The 21,420-nt window shown below is 43.6% G+C and overlaps 1 protein-coding gene across 1 annotated transcript in view; it reads right to left on the minus strand.

Moving 5' to 3' along the window:
* Nucleotides 1–852: 852 nt before the first annotated feature.
* LOC119970199 (signal-transducing adaptor protein 1-like) overlaps nt 853–21,420 on the minus strand; it is a 94,729-nt gene continuing 74,161 nt past the window's right edge. Inside the window, exons 7-14 of the mRNA XM_038804448.1 lie at nt 18,590–18,721; nt 16,394–16,463; nt 15,742–15,844; nt 11,493–11,636; nt 9,496–9,555; nt 8,471–8,503; nt 8,309–8,368; nt 853–1,238 (exon numbers count right to left, since the gene is read on the minus strand). Of these exons, the coding sequence (XP_038660376.1) occupies nt 1,168–1,238; nt 8,309–8,368; nt 8,471–8,503; nt 9,496–9,555; nt 11,493–11,636; nt 15,742–15,844; nt 16,394–16,463; nt 18,590–18,721 (673 nt within the window). The 3' untranslated portion in view covers nt 853–1,167. The remainder of the gene's footprint in view (nt 1,239–8,308; nt 8,369–8,470; nt 8,504–9,495; nt 9,556–11,492; nt 11,637–15,741; nt 15,845–16,393; nt 16,464–18,589; nt 18,722–21,420) is intronic.

The raw sequence follows: 21,420 nt of genomic DNA on the forward strand, positions 1-21,420 counted from the left end.
GGCAGCATCCTGGTAAATATCCTCTGTACGCTCTTCAAAGCATCCACATCCTTCCTGTAATGAGGCGACTAGAACTGGACACAATATTCCAAGTGTGGTCCACCTAGGGTTTTATAAAGCTGCAGCAAAACTTTGCGGCTCCTAAACACAATCCCCCTGTTAATGAAAGTCAACACACCATACACCTGGTTTCCTCTCAATTCCTTCAGTTTCCTCTCAATTCCTATCTGAAAGTAGTGCTTGTATCTCACAGCTGGGTTTCATAATATTCCAGCCATGGCTCCCTCACCTGAGTCAGAAGGTCATGGGTTCAAGCCACACACCCTAAAGTTGTGCACAATTAATACTGACAAGCCACTGAGTCGCCAGGGACAGCTGCACTGACAGAGGTGCCATATTTCAGGTGCGATGTTAATGGCATGAGAGGCACCATCTGTTCAGGTGTGTAAAAGATCCCATGGTACTATTTGCCAAACGCGAGGGCAGATTTCCAGCTCTCCTCAATAATACTCGTCTCTCAACCCAGATCACTAAAACAAATGGTCTGGTTATTATTCCCTTGCTGTTTGTGGGAACCTTGCTGTGTACAAATCGGCTGTCAGGTGACCCTGCATCGTAACAGTGGCTGTGAAATTGTGACTGCACCTCATTGTAACTTTCTTAACAATGCCTCCCTGTAATCCTTTAGTTACCATTTCAAGACTGTTTTCCGCTCCAGCAGTTCATTTTGCCATTCCCAATCTTGTGGTAGTGGTTATCCACCAGTACGATTTCAAATATTTAAAAACTTTCTCTTGGATGTCAACTCTCGAGACCAGATTAATGATTAAAAACAGATACTGTAGTTCTGTCATTTTTTTTAAAAAACGTTTGATACATCTTAGTATATAGAAAGATGCAGTCAATCCCTCAAACTGATGGGTAGAACTTCTCCACTGCAGAAATAGCCCTTGGATCAATTGTGCTCGAGAACTTCACCATACCCATCACTGGGATTTGATACAAAAGAGAAGCAGATTGGTAAAACCTCCAACTCTTCCAATTCCTTTCTTGTTCAGTTATCTTAATTTATGGTTTCCACATTAAAAGAGTCAATGTTTCAATTGAATGCAATGCTGTTCACAGGTTCTCTAATTTAGCAAGGCGGATGCTTGTGAGAATCCTAGTTTATGGATCTTTGGCCAGCTTCGCCCGTCTCTCCTTAAGTTTCGCCATTAGTTCATCATTCTCACCTTGACCTGCAAAACACAGACATGTTCCATTATTAATTTTTAAAACCTTCTCTTTTCCTGGCGTTGCTCCACTTTCTCCCCACAAGGGACAGGCAGTTTTTGGTATATTGCCCAAGTAGCCAGTCCTTGTGTGATGGGCCATTCAAACGGTTAAAGAAAAGAGAGTTCATCTCGTGTCCACCTACACATCTTTCCAGTATAGTCACTGAACAGTGAGCAGGATGCCTGTCACAGACTGTATATTCTACCTAATTCTATGTCAATGAGCTTACATATCAATGCTACACACACAGCGTCTCATGGCATATTGTGCTCTGATTTTTTATATCTAATCACAATTTTAAACGTTAGAACGCACTGGAGTTCTTGGGGGTTTTGACCTTATTTGTTGAGGCTAGGTAAGCTGCTAAGATAATATGGTTTCGGTTTATTTTTCTTAAAAATGCGTATTAACATTTTTTCATATTAATGAAAACAACAACCCCAAACAGTCGAACAGAAAAGCACAATAGAAGCGAAAAAACATATACACCTACTTAACTTTAATACAAAACTAACCTAAATCTCCTAACAGCTGGCGGTGACTAACTTAAAAACGGAAATGAATGGTTGCCACCTTATGTAGAATCTCTCCACCGACCCCTGGTGGTGAACTTGACCTTCTCCCAATACAGAAATGACATTAGGTCATGCAGTCAAGCAGAGACCATGGGTGGAGTAAGAGACCTCCATCTAAACAGAATTTGCCTCCAGGTTATCAATGTGGCAAAGGTGAGGACATTCACCTTCACCCCAGACTGATCACTAGCGAATCTGAAACCCCAAATGTAGCCACCAGCGGACATGGATCCAAATCTACACGGGGTATCTCCAACATGGTGTTAAAGAAAGAGGCCAGAAGCCTAGCAACTTAGGACATGACCAGAACATATGTGTATGGTTAGCCAGCCCACGAGAGCAATGTTCACACTTATCCTCAACCCCAGGGAAAAAAATGCTCATTCCACTGAGTCCTGAATTTGGGTGCATTTGAGTGCTATAGTGAGAGTTTGGTGACTGAGGGAGTTAGATGAAGAGGGAGTAAGGTGCTCCTTTCATTTCATTTCCTACATTTCCTCAAAGAGCGTGAAGGGAGCCAGGAGTTTACAAGAGAGGGCAGCTGACTGGGAGCAGAGTCGGAGGGCGGAGTTCCAGTTGGTCCACAGGGCAGCTATATTCTGTAAGGTAAGAGGGGATGGAGGCTAGGGCAGTTGCATGCTCCTCTTGTAGGATGTGGGTGGTGAGGGATACCACCGGTGTCCCCGCTGACTATACCTGCGGGAAGTGCACCCAACTCCAGCTCCTCAGAGACCGGGTTAGGGAACTGGAGCTGGATGAACTTCGGATCATCCGGGAGGCAGAGGGGGTGATAGAGAAGAGTTACAGGGAGGTAGCCACGCCCAAGGTACAGGACAAGAGTAGCAGTGTGGTTACAGTCAGGGGAAAGAAAACGAACAGGCAGACAGTGTAGGGATCCCTTGTGGCCGTTCCCCTTCAAAACAAGTATACAGTTTTGGATGCTGTTGGGGCGGGGGGGGGGGGATGACTTACTGGGGAAAGGCCCTAGCGGCCAGGTCTCTGGCACAGAGTCTGGCTCTGGGGCTCAGAAGGGAAGGGAGGAGAATAGAAAAGCAATAGTGATAGGAGACTCAATGGTTAGGGGAATAGATAGGAGATTCTGTGGTCGCGAGTGAGATTCCCGGAAGGTATGTTGCCTCCCGGGTGCCAGGGATGTCTCGGATCGTGTCTTCAGGATCCTTAAGGGGGAAGATGAGCAGCCAGAAGTCGTGGTGCACATTGGTCCCAACGACATAGGTAGGAAAAGGTAGATAGGAAAATGTAATAAATGAGTTTAGGGAGTTAGGCTGGAAGTTAAAAACCAGGACAGACAGAGTTGCCATCTCTGGTTTGTTGCCGGTGCCACGTGATAGCGAGGCTAGGAATAGGGAGAGAGTGCAGTTGAATACGTGGCTGCAGGAATGGTGTAGGAGGGAGGGCTTCAGGTGTTTGGATAATTGGAGCACATTCTGGGGAAGGTGGGATCTGTACAAGCAGGACGGGTTGCATCCGAACCAGAGGGGCACCAATATCCTGGGAGGGAGGTTTTCTAGTACTCTTCAGGAGGGTTTAAACTAATTTGGCAGGGGAACGGGAACCGGACTTGTAGTCCAGCAACTAAGGTATCCGATGTTCAGGACGTCAAAGCGTGTAGTGAGGCAGTGGGGAAGGTAACACTGACAAAGGAGAGTACTTGCAGGCACAGAGATGGGTTGAAGTGTGCATACTTCAATGCAAGAAGCATCAGGAATAAGGTGGGTGAACTTAAGGCATGGATCGGTACTTGGGACTACGATGTGGTGGCCATCATGGAAACTTGGATAGAAGAGGGGCAGAAATGGTTATTGGAGGTTCCTGGTTATAGATGTTTCAATAAGATTAGGGAGCGTGGTAAAAGAGGTGGGGGGAGGTGGGTTGCATTATTAATTAGAGATAGTATAACAGCTGCAGAAAGGCAGTTCGAGGAGGATCTGCCTACTGAGGTAGTATGGGTTGAAGTCAGAAATAGGAAAGGAGCAGTCACCTTGTTGGGAGTTTTCTATAGGCCCCCTAATAGCAGCAGAGATGTGGAGGAACAGATTGGGAAACAGATTTTGGAAAGGTGCAGAAGTCACAGGGTAGTAGTCATGGGCGACTTCAACTTTCCAAATATTGAGTGGAAACTCTTTGGATCAAATAGTTTGGATGGGGTGGTGTTTGTGCAGTGTGTCCAGGAAGCTTTTCTAACACAGTATGTAGATTATCCGACCAGAGGGGAGGCCATATTGGATTTGGTACTTGGTAATGAACCAGGGCAAGTGATAGATTTGTTAATGGGGGTGCATTTTGGAGAAAGTGACCACAATTCTGTGACTTTCACTTTAGTAATGGAGAGGGATAGGTGCGTGCAACAGGGCAAGGTTTACAATGGGGGAAGGGTAAATATGATGCTGTCAGACAAGAACTGTAGTGCATAAGTTGGGAACATAGGCTGTCAGGGAAGGACACAATTGAAATGTGGAACTTATTCAAGGAACGGATACTACGTGTCCTTGATACATATGTCCCCTTCAGGCAGGGAAGAGATGGTCGAGTGAGAGAACCATGGTTGACAAGAGAGGTTGAATGTCTTGTTAAGAGGAAGAAGGATACTTATGTAAGGCTGAGGAAACAAGGTTCAGACAGGGCGCTTGAGGGATACAAGATAGCCAGGAGGGAACTGAAGAAAGGGATTAGAAGAGCTAAGAGAGGGCATGAAATATCTTTGGCGGGTAGAATCAAGAAAAACCCCCAAGGCCTTTTACACATATGTGAGAAATATGAGAATGATAGAGCGAGGGTAGGTCCGATCAAGGACAGTAGCGGTAGATTGTGTATTGAGTCAGAAGAGATAGGTCTTGAACGGGTACGGTAGAATAATGGGGTGTAGATTAATTTGTTTTAATCTAGGGCAAAAGTTCAGCACAACATCGTGGGCTGAAGGGCCTGTTCTGTGCTGTATTTTTCAATGTTCTATGTTCTAGCCCTGGTCAACTGCGTCCTATGAGAAACCTGGAATTAAATCAGACTCAGTCGACCACATGAAGACGTGGAGTTGACCCTGTGAAGGGCCTCACTCCACACCTCATCATCCAGAATGTGACCTAGTTTAACCCCCCATTTCATCCTCTCACCACTCAATGGAGCAGAATCTGCTGAAAGGATATGGTCACATAGACTGAAATAGACCTCCCGCCAGGCCCAGCCAGAGACAGAATTTTCTTCAGCAGAAAGAGCGTGGCACCAAAGGAAAGGAGGGAAAAGCATTGCGAATTTGAAAATGCCTGAAAAGACTGGAACTGGGCAGTTGGAATTTCTCAGCTACCTACTTAAAACTAGTAAACCTCCCCTCCACAAACCCTTCAAACCCTTCCCCTCCCAAGACGTATAGTAGAGCCCAAACCAGCTGGTAGGAAAAGGTGATTATTGCAAATGGGGACTAAATGAGACGCTTGAAATGCTGCCTAAACTGCTTCCAAATTCTCGGGGAGGAGACACCCCCACTGGATTTGATGAAAATCTAACAGCGGAAACAGGCAATGGTGCAGTGATTATTGCACAAAGACTAGAGGGAACACAGGAGTGCCCTTCCTTTTCTCCCCATATGTATCTGGGATCACTAAACCACAACAATATTGTCTGAATATTGGCTGCCCAATAGTAATATAAAAAATTGGGGAGGGCCAAGTCGCCCGACTCCTTGTCTTTTTGGAGAAAAGCATCACAGATTCCAGGGGTCCAACCTGCTCAAATAAACAAAGATATCAATTTGTTGACCTTAACAAAAAAGGATTTGGGGAGGAAAATGGAGAGAAACTGAAAAACATTGAAATCTCAGGAACACGTTCATTGTAATAGTCTGAACCCTACCCACCAAGGATAGGGGGAGGTTGTTCCACCTCTATAGGTCTGTTTTAATCCTGCTAACCAGACCAGTATAGTTTAATTTATTAAGTGAGGCACAGTTATGGGCCAAGCAGACCTCCAGATAACGAAAGCTATTTTCGGCAATCAAAGTTAACCAGTGGAAGAGTGGTTAGCACTGCTGCCTCACAGCACCAGGGATCAGGTTTCAATTCTGTCCTTGGGTGACTGTGCTCGTGGATATTGCACTTTCTCCCCATGTCTGTGTGGGTTTCTTAGGAGTTGGCTAACAGGAGTGGTAGCTTTTTAGCTAATGAGCTTGGTGTGCTCGTTTTGTTTGGGTTTTTTAGATGTCGACTTTAGTAGTTTTTGTTTGCTTCGCTTCTATTTGTATTTGTACTTGGGTGTGGTTGTATTCAAGGGCTATGGCGGGAGGGGGGTAGTTTGCTGACGGTGTCTGTAGATTTTTCTTTGTCCAGTCTTTTGACTCGGTTGGGTGGCCATCTCGGGTGGATCTGTATTCGGTATGTTTTTAAGTATCCCTTGGGTAATCTCTCTAGGTGGAAATGGCTGACTCTAGATTGAGAGGCGGGGAGGGGGGGGGAAAAAAGAGTCCCCCCAATTCGTTTGGTCACCTGGAACATAAGGGGTCTGAATGGCCTCGTGAAAAGATCAAGGGCATTTGCTTGCCGTAAGTGTTAAAACTTCGATGTGATGTTTTCACAGGGGACCCATTTTGCGGATCAGAGAACAAACTAGGCTGTGCAAGGAGTGGGTAGGGCAGGTCTTTAATTCAGGTTTCGATGGCAGGACCAAGGGTGCGGCGATTTTACTTAATAAAAGGTTTCAGTTCTCTGCCTCTTAAGATTTTAGCCGAGCCCAACGGTAGATACGTAATTGCCTGTGGCCCCCTCGTGAGCACCCCAGTTGTTATGGTTAACATTTACGCCCCGAACTGGGACGATACAAATTTTATTAATACTCTGCTAGTCTCCCTCTCCAATTTAGACTCTTATCGGCTTATTTTGGGTGGAGACCTGAACTGTGTCTTGGATCCTAGATTGGATCGTTCCAATCCTAAATCCCTTGCTCCATCGGGGGTGGCCAGGGCTTTGTCATCTTTCATGATACAGATGGGGGTGTAGATCCTTGGCACTTTTTGCACTCAAGCAATAAAGATATTTCTGGGTTTTTTTTTACACGCTGATCAGGTATATTCACAGATTGAATTTTTAAGAAGATTTTAGTGGTGGCGGTTGTGTACTCAGCAATTGTTATTTTGGACCATAATTGAATCTGGTGCATTCCCAGTCTGTATAGATTGTCATAATATACACCAGTATATCATGGTGCAGACACACACACTGATGGACACACATTAGGACCAATCAACACACACAACACCGCAGCCAATCACCAGTTAGAGCACACTCACAATAAAGACAGAGGGCATCAGTTTTCCCGCTCATTCGGGATGCAGCCTCTCAGAAGGACAGAGCTCACAGCTTGCAGCACAGATCTTCACCATGTGCTGAGTGCATAGACTGGTTAGGATAGGCATAGGTCTTTAGTTTAATCTAACATAGTGTCGACCCACAGTGAAAGTACATTCAACAGTTTCTAGCTTAGTAAAATAGTGTTGTACTATTTTAAGTGTTGGTAGCCTGTATGTGTTCCACGGATCCAGAGCACCCAACACATCATAGCTCACTATTGCAAAAGGTTTCCAAGAAAAGGAAGCCATATATATTGTGATTGACATGGGTATATTTATTGACATATTCAGTTACACAGTTGAAACAGTGGGACACGGCAGCACGGTAGCATTGTGGATAGCACAATTGCTTTACAGCTCCAGGGTCCCAGGTTCGATTCCGGCTTGGGTCACTGTCTGCGCGGAGTCTGCACATCCTCCCCGTGTGTGCGTGGGTTTCCTCCGGGTGCTCCGGTTTCCTCCCACAGTCCAAAGATGTGCAGGTTAGGTGGATTGGCCATGATAAATTGCCCTTAGTGTTGGGTGGGGTTACTGGGTTATGGGGATAGGGTGGAGGTGCTAACCTTGGGTAGGGTGCTCTTTCCAGGAGCCGGTGCAGACTCGATTGGCCGAATGGCCTCCTTCTGCACTGTAAATTCTATGTAAATTCTATGACTGTAGAATGTTACAACATAGAAGGATTTAATCCATCATGTCGGTGCTGGTTCATTGTTAGAGCAGTTCAAATCTCATCCCACTGTGCTGTTCCCACCTCTATTTTTCTCCATTTCAGATATCAAGCCTAATTTTCCTATAAGATGTGATGAGCTCTGCCTCAGTCATTTCTGGCGGGGAAATATTTTATGCTCTGCCAATCACTTGAGTAAATAGGCCCTCCTCACTTTTCTCATGTCAATTTTAAATTGGCAATTTCTCCTCACTGACTAGGGGAAATTACCTTTCCCAATCCACCCAAATAAAAAAAGAAATCTCTCTGAACCTTCTCTGTTATAATGGAAATCGGTATCATTTTTGGTGTGCCTCAGATACAGGTGGAATGTTTTAAATTGTGACAAATGGAACAATTCATAAAATAAAACTGGAAAATTAAATGCAAGAATACCTGCAATAAAGTTCTGAGGTGATCTTGGTTTTGGAGGAGTACGGCTGGGAGGCCTGTCACCTACATCAAACCAAAAGACAAATTACATTCAGTTTGCAAATTACCTGTTTATCACATTAACTTTGCAAATAAATTCATACAGAAATTGTTTTCTCCACTTGCCTGCCATGTTGAACTGGTTGGTTTTTGAAAGAACTGAAAGAGATAAGGAAAGTCTATTATAATACAGTAATCAGCATGCACTGAACCCAGAGTGACTGTATTACGGATCGCACTGATCAACTGTATCAAATTTACACAATTACTTCTGGCATATTAGGCACTGTCATTTTAAAATATGTAATGCTATTTACTGTGGCAATCTCAACAATTGAATACGTTCATCAGAACAGTTACGTGGAGGTATCAGATCAAAGTTACACACTGGAGTACAATGGATTTGAATAGAATTGCAAGTTTGTTACTTATTATTCTCGACTATTTTATAGGTAACGGGCAATCTTCATTCCATTAACCCCACGATGATTTGGACTCACTACACCGCAGCCTTTTATTTCTTTTTCATTTGCCGATTTGGATTGTTTTATAGTTCCCCAAAATAGCTTTTGTCTTTTTTTATAAAGACACAGAGGGTAAACCTGTTAATTTGATAAGCAAGCCAATTGCATTATTCCCCAGCAAAGGACCCTCAAACCTGTATCCTGCAGGGCACAGACCTCCGAAAGGTGCTATTGCTATATTTATGAACAAAGACACTTTGTTTAAATACTTGTTTGAAATCACTCATCAAATGCGCAAATAATTGCCTTACACCCCCTCAGTTGTGGAAGTATTTGAGGATTTAACCAATGACTTGCAGTGTAATCGTCGTTCATGGCCGGGATTAAAGGAGCATTATAATTTGCTACATTGTTAACATTAAAAAAAAGGATTCTTGACCTCCGGTAATGGGGAAGGCAGGACGGGAGGAGGGATAGGGCGTGGTGGTTTGGGGGGGGGGGGGGGGGGGGGGGGGGGGGGTGGCGGGCTCGTTATTTATCATATTGTATAATTTTACTTATGCTCGTTTGTTGATATAAATGCCTCAATAAAATATTTTTTAGAAATAAAGGATTTTTCTGAACAAAACATCACACAAAAGTAGTGTAATTAAAAAAAAAAAGACAGAACTAGATCACGATGCCTACATTTGTTATTCATGTAATTCGGTTCCGGCTCTATATTGGTTGGAAGGCTGCTTCTCCTCTCTGCAGCAAAAAGAAAACAGATATTATCAAACACTGTATTTGTTACATTAGTGAAGGTGTCAATCAGTGATTTGCCAATCCAGATCTTGAATATTGCTGAAGAGAGAGACATGTTACAGAAGGTTTTCATCCCACATTCATTAGGATAAATCTAAGAATGCCAAATTTCAAACAATCACAATTTATAGTACTGGAGAACAACGGGTGCAATTCTCCCAAAAGGGAACAAAGTCCCATAGCGAGCGCGTTTAGCCGTGTGTTACTGGCCTCGCAGTATTGAGAAACACATGTCTATTAATGCGACTCGCATTGTATAAGGGACCTGAATGGGGAACGTGTGGTTGAGGACACACATACCCCATTTTGTACAGTGGGGAGCTCTGCTGTATAGCAAGAGATCGGGACGCATTTTTAAATGGTGTCCCAATCTCAGAGGTCCCCAAAGCGATCATCGATCTCCACCTCCAGCCTGAATGCACTATGGGAGAGTCCCCAGATCCCCACAACACCCACACAGGGCACTCCTAGCCCGATCACACAGACATGCAAAGAAATGCCAGCTTGGCAGTACCAACTTGGCAGTGACCATGCCAGCTGGCAATGTCACCTGGGCAGTGCCAGTCTGGTACCCAGGTGTTACCATCAGTACCAGAGCACCACCCTTCCCAAAGGGTATGAGCTAGGGTCCTCCAATCCCCAGGGAAACCCCCATTAGTGCCATTCTGTCTGGTCCCCATCTGCAGGGAGCAGTGCAGAACGGCGCGCGTCCAAGGTCGCTGAGGCAAAGGGATGAATCTCAAAGCCTCAGGTATCTTGGGAATCTGCATTTCAGAGTGAGGCTAGCTTTCTTGCTCCAATATGCAGATTTGCCCAAAAGTGGCCCCGCCCACAATGGGCGGGATTTATATCGCAACATCTTGCGGGATCGCATTGGATCTCGCAAGGTGTTGAGAGCCAGGTAGATCCCGGGAGCTTTAATCCGGTAACCCAGCTTTTATCGGCCACGTCGCAATGCGCTGCTTTTCCAGCGCAGCATGGCCATTGGATCGTGACCAGGGTGTTGATTGGCTGCAAACACCCTTTTCTCCTGTAGTATAAATTATTGTGATTGTTTGAAATCTGGCATTCTTGCCAAATCTTGATGATTGCAAGATGAAAATTTTGAAACCATTTCAGCAATCTTAGTCTGTCATTAACATTCCTTTCTTAGTTCCTTCGACCGGAACTCAATACTGGAGTTAGAACAAAAACAAAAACACTTGTTTCTGTGCATGGCATACTGCCCAACAAGACATTAAGTACTAGCTGATTCAGCCTTTGACTCCTGACCATCATCCATCCTCCACAATGAACCCCTCCTCTGCCCACCCCACCAACAAGGGGATGTTGGATTCAACTTTGGCACCTCCTATGCCATTTGAGTGAATATAAAGCCCAGACCTGGGATTTAATTTGTTTATATGGAGAATTGAGAGTTCTACTGAACCATTCCCAAACCTGGATGTCGACGGTTATAGGGTTCCTGGGCTGTTAATGATGTGTTGCACTTCATTTTCTATTACAGATGTTTTACTGAAGAACACAGAATAGAATGAGATAACGCCAACCCAGCCCTTTCTTTATAACACACCTTTCTAGGATTTATAGTGCCTTAAACTTTCCCTAATTTATTCAAGCTTTTTGTCGACTCAAACTTCTCTCCTTTTTTACAAATGTAATTGAGTGCAAATCCCAAAGATATCAAACTGACCATGATGAGCTGCAGTCCATAAATTGTCCACCTTTTGTTGGAAAAAAACCACACTCAAAGCCCTTTATAATGTATTAGACTTTTTTTGTTTCAACTATCCCTGTAACTTTCAATTTATTTCATAACTAGTTATTTGTTAATGTAGTTAATTGAAAGGATAATGATGAAATCGATAAATGAACCATGCCTGGCTTGAGAGGTAGCTTTTTCAGAGAGTTGCATGATATTTGCATTCTTCCGGAGCTGCTTGGATAGTCCGCTGGTGGCACTGAACGTTGAATTGGGGCTACTCTTGACATAGGCACCGACTTCTTTTGACCTTTGGACAGCACTGAAATAGGAAACAAAAAATAACCAGAGCTCAGAGTTTGGAAATAACTAGATATAACAGACTCTATGGAAACCTCAACCCAGGAGCGGAGTTTGGGGTGAGTACTGAGATGAATTTAGACTTTGGTTTAAATGTGGCTTTGCAAGATATAAGAGCAAGAATGATGAAGATTCTGACCTACTGTACAAGGTCATTAAGCAGCTTCAAGGTTGAGTGTTTTCATCTTATGAGAACAATGGAGCCTTTTCGGAGCAGAGCAGCGTGGAGTTAATCAGTCAAACAGCAATGGAAACTTGGCAACGCAGAGTGAAAGATTTAAACAAGGGGGAGAGCCAGCAGTGGCAGAGGTTATAGGGTGCTGTTATGTCTTCTGGTTCCCATAAATGAGAAATAATGACACTTCAGACTTAAATGGTGGAGCTTCACCGAGTGTATTTCTTTCAGTGCTTTAGAATGGCTGGTGGCCCGATACATTCTTACTTGGCACATGGCTGCAGCAATAAAATATGGCACCCCAGATGTACACCTCTAAAATAATTAGTTCCTATTTCTTTACGAATAATATAACAATATAATGGAGGCAGAACAACAAAGACTGTACCGTACAAGTGATGCCATAGTCAACACAGCATAGACAGGTAACACAGGAATAAACACCAAATTGATTGGTTAATGTTTTAGCGATTATTGTTTGTAATTGGTGTTGGCTAAACCATTAAGTAATATAGACTAAATTAATCATAGTCATGGAGGGGGATAGGAACACACAGTATGGGAAGGTATTTAATTGGGGGAGGGGAAATTATACTGCTATTAGACAGGAGCTGAGGAGCATAAAGTGGGAACAATTGTTCTTGGGGAAATGCACAACAGTAATGTGCGGGTTGTTTAAGGAGCACTTGCTGCGAGTGCTGAATAGTTTTGTCCCACTGAGATGAGGAAGGAATGGTAAGGTGAAGGAGCCTTCGATGACAAGAGAAGTGGAGCTTCTAGTCAAGAGGAAGAAGGAAGCTTACGCAAGGTTGAGGAAGCAAGAATCTGACTCGGCTCTAGGGGGTTACAAGGTAGCCAGGAAGGAACTCAAAAATGGACTGAGGAGAGCTAGAAGGGGGTATGAAAAGCACTGGCTGGAAGGATTAGGGAAAACCCCAAGGCGTTCTATACTTGTGAGAAATAAGAGGATGATCAGAGTGAGAGTAGGGCCGATCAGGGAACTTGTGCCTAGAGTCTGAGGAGATGGGGGAGGCCCTAAATGAATACTTTGCTTCAGTATTCACTAGAGAGAGGGACCTTGTTGCTCATGACAACAGCGTGAACCAGGTTAATAGACTCAAACAGGTTGATATTAAGAAGGAGAATGTGCTGGAAATTTTGAAAAGCATCAGGATAGAGAAGTCCCCTGGGCCTGACGGGATACACCCAAGGTTACTACGGGAAGCAAGGGATGAGGTTGCTGTGCTGTTGGCAATGATCTTTGCGTCCTCACTCTTCACTGGAGTAGTACCGGATGATTGGAGAGCGGCGAATGTTGTTCCCCTGTCCAAGAAAGGGAATAGGGAAATCCCTGAGAATTACAGGCCCATCAGTCTTACATCTGTGATAAGCAAAATGTTGGAAAGGATTCTGAGAGATAGGATTTATGATTATTTAGAAAAACATAGTTTGATTAAAGATAGTCAGCATGGCTTTGTGAGGGGCAGGTAATGCCTCACAAGCCTCATTGAATTCTTTGAGGATGTGACGAGACACATTGATGAAGGTCGGGCAGTGGATGTGGTGTATATGGATTTCAGTAAGGGATTTGACAAGGTTCCCCATGGTAGGCTCATTCAGACAGTTAGGGGGCATGGGATACAGGGAAATTTGGCTGTCTGGATACAGAATTGGCTGGCCGAAAGAAGACAGCGAGTGGTAGTGGATGGAAAGTATTCCACCTGGAGGTCGGTGACCAGTGGTGTCCCGCAAGGATCTGTTTTTGGACCTCTGCTCTTGTGGTTTTTATAAATGACTTGGATGAGGAAGTGGAAGGGTGGGTTAGTACGTTTGTCAATGTCATGAAGGTTGGTGGAGTTGTAGATAGGGTTGAGGATTGTTGCAGGTTACAATAGGATATTGACAGGATGCAGAGCTGGGCTGAGAAGTGGCAGATGGAGTTCAACCTTGATAAATGTGAAGTGATTCATTTTGGAAGGTCGAATTTGAATGCTGAATACAGGGTTAAAGGCAGGATTCTTGGAAGTGTGGAGGAACAGAGGGATCTTGGGATCCACGTACATAGATCCCTCAAAGTTGCCACCCAGGTTGATAGGGTTGTTAAGAAGGCGTGTGGTCTGTTGGCTATCATTAACAGGGGGATTGAGTTTAAGAGCCGTGAGGTTTTGCTGCAGCTTTCTAAAACTCTAGTTAGACTACACTTGGAATATTGTGTCCAGTTCTGGTCACCTCATTATAGGAAGGATGTGGAAGCTTTGGAGAGGGTACAGAGGAGATTTACCAGGATGCTGCCTGGACTGGAGGGCATGTCTTATGAAGAAACATTGATGGAGCTAGGGCTTTTCTCACTGGATCGAAAAAGGCAGAGAGGTGACTTGATAGAGGTATACAAGGTGATGAGAGGCATGGATAGAGTGGATAGCCAGAGACTTTTCCCCAGGGTGGAAATGGCTGTCACGAGGGGAGAGAAGTTTACGGTGATTTGAGGAAGGTATGGGGGACATGTCAGAGGTAGGTTCTTTACACAGAGAATGGTGGGTGTGTGGAATGCACTGCCAGCAGAGGTGGTGGAGTCAGACATTTAAGCGATTCTTAGACAGGCACATGGACAGCAGTAAATTGAAGGTGTGTAGGTTAGGTTGATCTTAGATTAGGATAAATGGTTGGCACAACATCATGGGCTGAAGGGCCTGTACTGTGCTGTACTGTTCTATGTTCTACGAATCCACAAATAAATATAAACCAAGTAGTAAGGGAGCATGAATGCCAGGGAGATGGATAGAAATATCACTTAGATTAATGTCAGCACAAGGGAAGGAGCTGATTGCCAAGATTTTTTTGTTCCGATTAGGAATTAATTTAAGAAAGAAATAAAGACTTGCATTTATATTGTGCTATTCGTGATCATTGGGCAGTTCAAAGCACTTTACAGTCAATGAGTGACATTTGAGCTACTTACTGTTGTAATTTAGAATACGTGACAACTACAGTAAACAGCAATTTGATAATGACCAGAGACTTGAGCAAGAAAATCCATTCTGCGTGTATTCTCCAACACTCGTTGCGTGAAAAACATTTTTCTCATACCGCTTTTGCTTCTTTTGCCAATTATTTTAAAACTTTGCCCTCTTGTTCTTGATCATTTAATGAGTGAAACAGTTTATCCCTATCTACTCTTTCTAGACCCATCACGATTTTGAATACCTTGTTCAAATTTCCTCTCAGCCCCTCTTCTCCAAGGAAAACTGTCCCAACCTGGACAGTCATTCGAAATGTAATTAAACTATAACCTGAAGAGGAGGAATTTGCGAGCTTACGGGGAGAAGGCAGGGGAATGACACTAAGCAAGTTGCTCATTTGGACAGCCAGTGCGGATATGATGGGCTGAATGGACTCCTTCTGCACTGTAACGATTCTATGACATTTCAATGCAACACTGATGAAATGCTGCACTGCCGAATCTGCTGCTTTTTGAATGAGGCGTTAAACCAAAGTCCTTTGTTCACTCCTCAGAACAACATAAAAGATCCGACAGCACTAATTCAAAAGAGACCTGGACATTCTCCAGCTTCTTGGCCAATGTTTAAGCCTCAATTTAAAAAAGGATTATCTAACCATTATCACGTTGATATCTGTGGGAGCTTGCTTTGTGCAGATTGGCTGCTGCATTTTCCACAATGAAACAGCGATTACATTTCAGCAGTAGTCAACTGGCTGTAAAACACTTTGGGATGTATGGAGGTCACAAAAGCTGCTATATAAATGCAAGTTACTTTTTCGTTTTCTTTAAACATGCTCCGTTGCTACTTTAAATTAGAATGTTCTTTCTGAAATGCAATAAAAGATATTGTAGATACCCAAAGCTACACCCAACGTGGATGTAGAAACATACCAATTCTGTCAGCATACGTGTTGGAGTCCAAGTATGGTTTCAAAGTTCCATTGGTCTCTTTTATAAAATGGTCAACAACTTGCTGAAGGGTGTTGCATTTCACCTGTGGAACAAGAGAAATGGTTGTTTATTAGTTACAAGTCATCAAATCGTACTTCCTCATAACTCATGGTCTTACCTACCACCTATAATATATAGGCTTTTGAAGCTAAACTAAATGGTGTAACATGTTCTCTCCTTATAAGAGAACCTTATAGTATAGACCCTCACCTTTATCGAGATCAGTCAAATGAAATAAAAATGGAATTAATGGCAAGTAAACTGCAGTTCATTTACTTCACAGGATAAACATAAACGTTAGCTCAATAGAGCAGGAAACTTGGCTTAATTGACCATAGCCGAAGTACAGAATGGCAGCTTTAGGCTAATTCTGACTTGGCAGTTTTAGCACATGCCCATGCTGTGCGACATATTCTGTTGCTTTTCATGTTCCTTAAGATTAAGGATAGCAGGAAGACAATAGTGGTCACTGTTGATTTTTAATTTTTTTTTTTAGCCATAGTCCACAAAGTAGATTCTTACATACAGGTCATATGTGCTTGATAAAACAAAGACCTCAGGCAATTTCAGCATAAATTGAGGAGAAACCTACTGGATAGTCCAGCCAGATGACGAATCCACTCTCTTCGCAGGTCACCTTGTAGTGTTTAATGGCTCGCTTACTGAAAGGCAAGTTTTGGCTATGATTAAATATAAACACAAACAAATTGGAAGCACTAAAATTGAATATTTCTGGAAACAGAAAAATATTACCAAACCTTTTCATCTTGCACAAACACAAGAATGCCAAATTTCAAACAATCAAAACAATTTAGACTACAGGGGAAAAGTGCAAAGACTGGTTAGACAGTCAACACTGATTGGCTGGGGGTTCCCAAGTTTACAAGTAATTCGAGACGGTGCAAGGATCGAGTAGATTCCTTTTTTTGCAGAGGACAAGTCATGGAATATGAATGTATTTCCTCTAACAAATGTAAAATGAGCTATGTTTCGAGCACTTAAATTATCTTAAATTGGTTCTTAATGTCACTTTTAGCTGATGCTGCCCAATCACGGAGTCACGTCTAACAGTAGTTATATTCTGGGTTTTGTAGACTCAGGCTGATTGAGTAAGGTCTGTATCTTGCCTATTATGAGAAACTGAAGGAACATGCTGTTTGATTTGACCAGGAGCTGGATGTGCATACACCCTACATACCTGGCATAACACTGGCACTGAAATTCATACACAACACCGATAAGGAGTGCGTAGGCAGGCCGTCCTTTTGAACTGAAGGCAGCATCAGATCAAAAAGCCCATTTTTGTGGTTGTTCACAGAGATTGAAGTAGTACATGTATCCTGAGAAATGCAAACGAGTCCCAGATCTCAAGGGAGTTCTTCAAAAGGCAGTGGAAGCAGAGTCTTTGAATATTTTTAAGACAAAAGGTTATCGGGGATAGACAGGAATGTGGGGTGGAGGTAACAATTAGATCGGCTACAATCTTGTTGAATGGCGGAGCAGACTTGCGGGCCGAGTGGCCTATTCCTGCTCCTAATCTAATGTATGTACACATGTACATTTGTTACAATCCTGGACCTGGCTATATTATAAATAGATTTAGGGAGTTTATTGGGAGTGAATTCCGCACTTAAGACCCCTATAAATGTAATGTGGTCACACTGCTCATGGGAATGACCAATTCCATTGATCTGGAGATAACATCTACAACAGGCCAGAATTCATATCACTTGCACATTACTTTGGTGACTTAGGATCTATGATTCTCAAAGCTCTTCATCACTGAGGTCATCCTCACATTAAGTTTGGATCTGTTATGAATTAATTGATAGTGATTGAACATAGAACATACAGTGCAGAAGGAGGCCATTTGGCCCATCGAGTCTGCACCAAACCACATAAGCCCTCACTTCCACCCTACCCCGTAACCCAATAACCCCTCCTAACCATTTTGGTCACGAAGGGCAATTTATCATGGCCAATCCACCTAGCCTGCACGTCTTTGGACTGTGGGAGAAAACCGGAGCACCCCACGCAGACACAGGGAGAACGTGCAGACTCCGCACAGACAGTGACCCAGTGGGGAATCGAATCTGGGACCCTGGCGCTGTGAAGCTATAGTGCTATCCACTTGTGCTACAGTGCTGTCCAGATTTATTACTATAATTATTCAACAACTTTATTATTGTATCATTCAATTACCTGGATGGCAGAGGGAAAACTAGATCGCAAGCTAGTTTTTTGCCCAGCAATTTTTATATTCCAATACCTTTTTTGAAGGTATGTTCTGAAATTCACTGTGCAAAGTACATGAGGCAGTCAGCAGACCCCCATGTCGCTATTTTAACTCTGTGAAAGTGAGCGGGATTTGAACGAGTTATCTACCTACCCCACAGAATTCTCAACACCTCTATTAAAACTCCTCTTATTCGTCATCATTCTAAGCAGAACTGTCCCAGACTGGAAGTTTTTCATGGAGGCATTACCGGGGCGGAGCCTGCCTCTGCAGGGTCAGGAAGTCACGGCCTAATTTTACAGCTGTTAGACTCAGGCTGTGCCTTTCACTCCCATTTGGGAGGCTGTTCCGCCAATCAGATGGCCAGCAGATCGATACACCCAGTATTGCCACCGGGAGTAGTGGCCATTGCTGGGATGAATTCCATGTTTTGTTTTTTTTTAAAAGTGTTATCAACTTGTCCTGTTACCAAGATAACAAAATAACCAATTTTTGCCGTTCCGGCACCCCTTTTAAAATTGTTTATATTGCCTCTCCTCATGTTAAATCTACCTGACGTGTGTGGTCAGTGTAGTGACTGAGTAGTTGTTTTTCTCAGTGGAAGGTCTTAGTATCAGGCTTCCGTTCTCAGGGTGCCTTTCCATCATGGCTTCAGCTCCACTCCGGGAAATATTGTAAAAACACCTGCAGAAACATTCAAGTTGAGCCTTGAGTACAGGTCATTAACTTTAACCAAACACAGGCAACATTACAAGGTGCATGGCCAGAGTGGAGATGGGCCAGATTACAAAATCATACAGCATACAAGGAGGCCACTCGGCCAATCTTGCCTATGTCAGTCCTTTGCTGTCAAATCAGCCTCACTTCCCCACTGTTTTCTCGTAGCTGAGCAAATTTTATTCCTGTTTTAAATACGTGCCCAATTTTCTTTTGTTGATTATGACCGAATCTTCGCCCGCCTTTTCAGACAGCTGGGACGGACAAGATCGGCCCGAATGGCCTCCTTCTGTGCCGTTACTTTTCTACAATTCTATGATCACGAGAGAGCTGAGCTTCAAAGATATTTTTGATAGTTATACCAGTTTAGTGAATATTTCAGTGCATACATCATTAAAGATTCTTTACTTAAACAAAATAAACGTGCATTATCCATGAACTAAATACTTTCAGCTTTTCCAAAATGAGGGTGTCTTTGAAATTAAGTTGGCAAACTCAACCCAAATCCAAGTCCGTTTGAGTTCAACACCATCATTAATGGAGGATGACAATCTCAGTCAGGGACGGCTGGTAAATGAAAATGCCACCTTGGTGCAGCAGGTGGTGCTCTTCTAAGGTTGAGCTATGTTGGTTAATATAAAATGAGCTATGCAGAATCAAGGGAGCTTTTGATGCTATATTTGAAACTGCTATATTTGAAAGAAAAGCAGAAAACACGAGACACAAACGACAAGTCAGGCAGCATCTGTGAAGAAAGGAGACTGACATTTCATCTCTAGCTCCTCAGCAGAATTTGAAATGAAAGGTCAGGCTTAGAGACATCTGCACTTTCCTCACTGCACTGGTTTGCCTGATTTGGCGACTGTTTCCAGCATTTTAAGCTTCTGTTTCAGGTTTCCAGCATCTGCAGTGGGTTTTTATCGTGGGAGATTTGACACGGAGGCCAGGCATGAGGGAGTGATTTACTTTTCTGTTCTCCATGGCAACCTCTTCATAAACAAATGTGTTTACCAAAATCATACAAAAATTCATGGTGGGTGGTGTTAGGATTCAATACGGACTTGGAACCTTCTGAGCCTTGCTAAAGCTCCTTGCACAATGCAAGAAGAGACACTGCATTACAATAGAAGCCAATTTAGCATCTAATCTTTGTGATTTCTGCATTGCTGCATTGAAATAACGTCATTTGACAAAGGTTAAATGGGTGGATATAGGGGAGATTAAATTGAATGCAGCAAAGTGTGAAATGCTACATTTTGTGAGGAAGAATGAAGAGTTAATATAAAATGAGTTACAACTATAAAAGGCCGTGCAGAATGTGAGGGGCATGGGGCTTAATGTGTACACAAATTGTTGAAGATGGCCGTGAAGCTTGAGAAAGAGGGTTAATAAAGGTATTTGGAAGGGAGCACAGTGGCGCAGTGGTTAGCAGATTCGATCCCGGCTCCAAGTCACTGTGTGTGTGGAGTTTGCACATTGTCCTCATGTTTGCATGGGTTTCACCTCCACAACCCAAAGATGTGCGGAGTAGGTAGATCGGCCACGCTGTTCGGCACGGCAGCATTCACAGCTCCAGGGTCCCAGGTTCGATTCCGGCTTGGGTCACTGTCTGTGCGGAGTCTGCACATCCTCCCAGTGTGTGCGTGGGTTTCCTCCGGGTGCTCCGGTTTCCTCCCACAGTCCAAAGATGTGCGGGTTAGGTGGATTGGCCATGATAAATTGCCCTTAGTGTCCAAAATTTCCCTTAGTGTTGGGTGGGGTTACTGAGTTATGGGGATGGGGTTGAGTTGTTGACCTTGGGTAGGGGGTAGGATGCTCTTTCCAAGAGCTGGTGCAGACTCGATGGGCCAAATGGCCTCCTTCTGCGCTGTAAATTCTATGAAATTACCCCTTAATTGTAAAAAAAATGAATTGGGGGCTCTAAAAAATTGTTTTAAGGTATTTGGTAATCCTGGGCTTTATAAAAAAAGGCACAGAGTACAAAACTAAGGAAGGTATGGTGACAACAACAAAGCAGGTATGGTAAACCTTTTACTGGCTCGGCCATTCCAGGTACCACATTTAGGAACGATATGACGGCACGGGGGTAGAAAAGATTGGATTGGATTTGTTTATTGTCACGTGTACCGAAGTACAGTGAAAAGTATTTTTCTGCGAGCAGCTCAACAGATCATTAAGTACATGGGAAGAAAAGGGAATAAAAGAAAATACATAATAGGGCAACACATGATATACAATGTAACTACATAAGCATTGGCATCGGATGAAGCATACAGGGTGTAGTGTTAATGAGGTCAGTCCATAAGAGGGTCATTTAGGAGTCTGGTGACAATTGGGAAGAAGCTGTTTTGAGTCTGTTCGTGCATGTTCTCAGACTTCTGTATCTCCTGCCCGATGGAAGAAGTTGGAAGAGTGAGTAAGCCGGGTGGGAGGGATCTTTGATTATGCTGCCCGCTTTCTCCAGGCAGCGGGAGGTGTAGATGGAGTCAATGGATGGGAGGCAGGTTTGTGTGATGGACTGGGCGGCATTCACGACTCTCTGAAGTTTCTTACGGTCCTGGGCTGAGCAGTTGCCATACCAGGCTGTGATGCAGCCCAATAGGATGCTTTCTATGATGCATCTGTAAAAGTTGGTAAGGGTTAATGTGGACATGCCGAATTTCCTT

Source organism: Scyliorhinus canicula, chromosome 8 (genome assembly GCF_902713615.1).
Source record: "Scyliorhinus canicula chromosome 8, sScyCan1.1, whole genome shotgun sequence".
NCBI classification, from domain to species: Eukaryota; Metazoa; Chordata; class Chondrichthyes; order Carcharhiniformes; family Scyliorhinidae; genus Scyliorhinus; species Scyliorhinus canicula.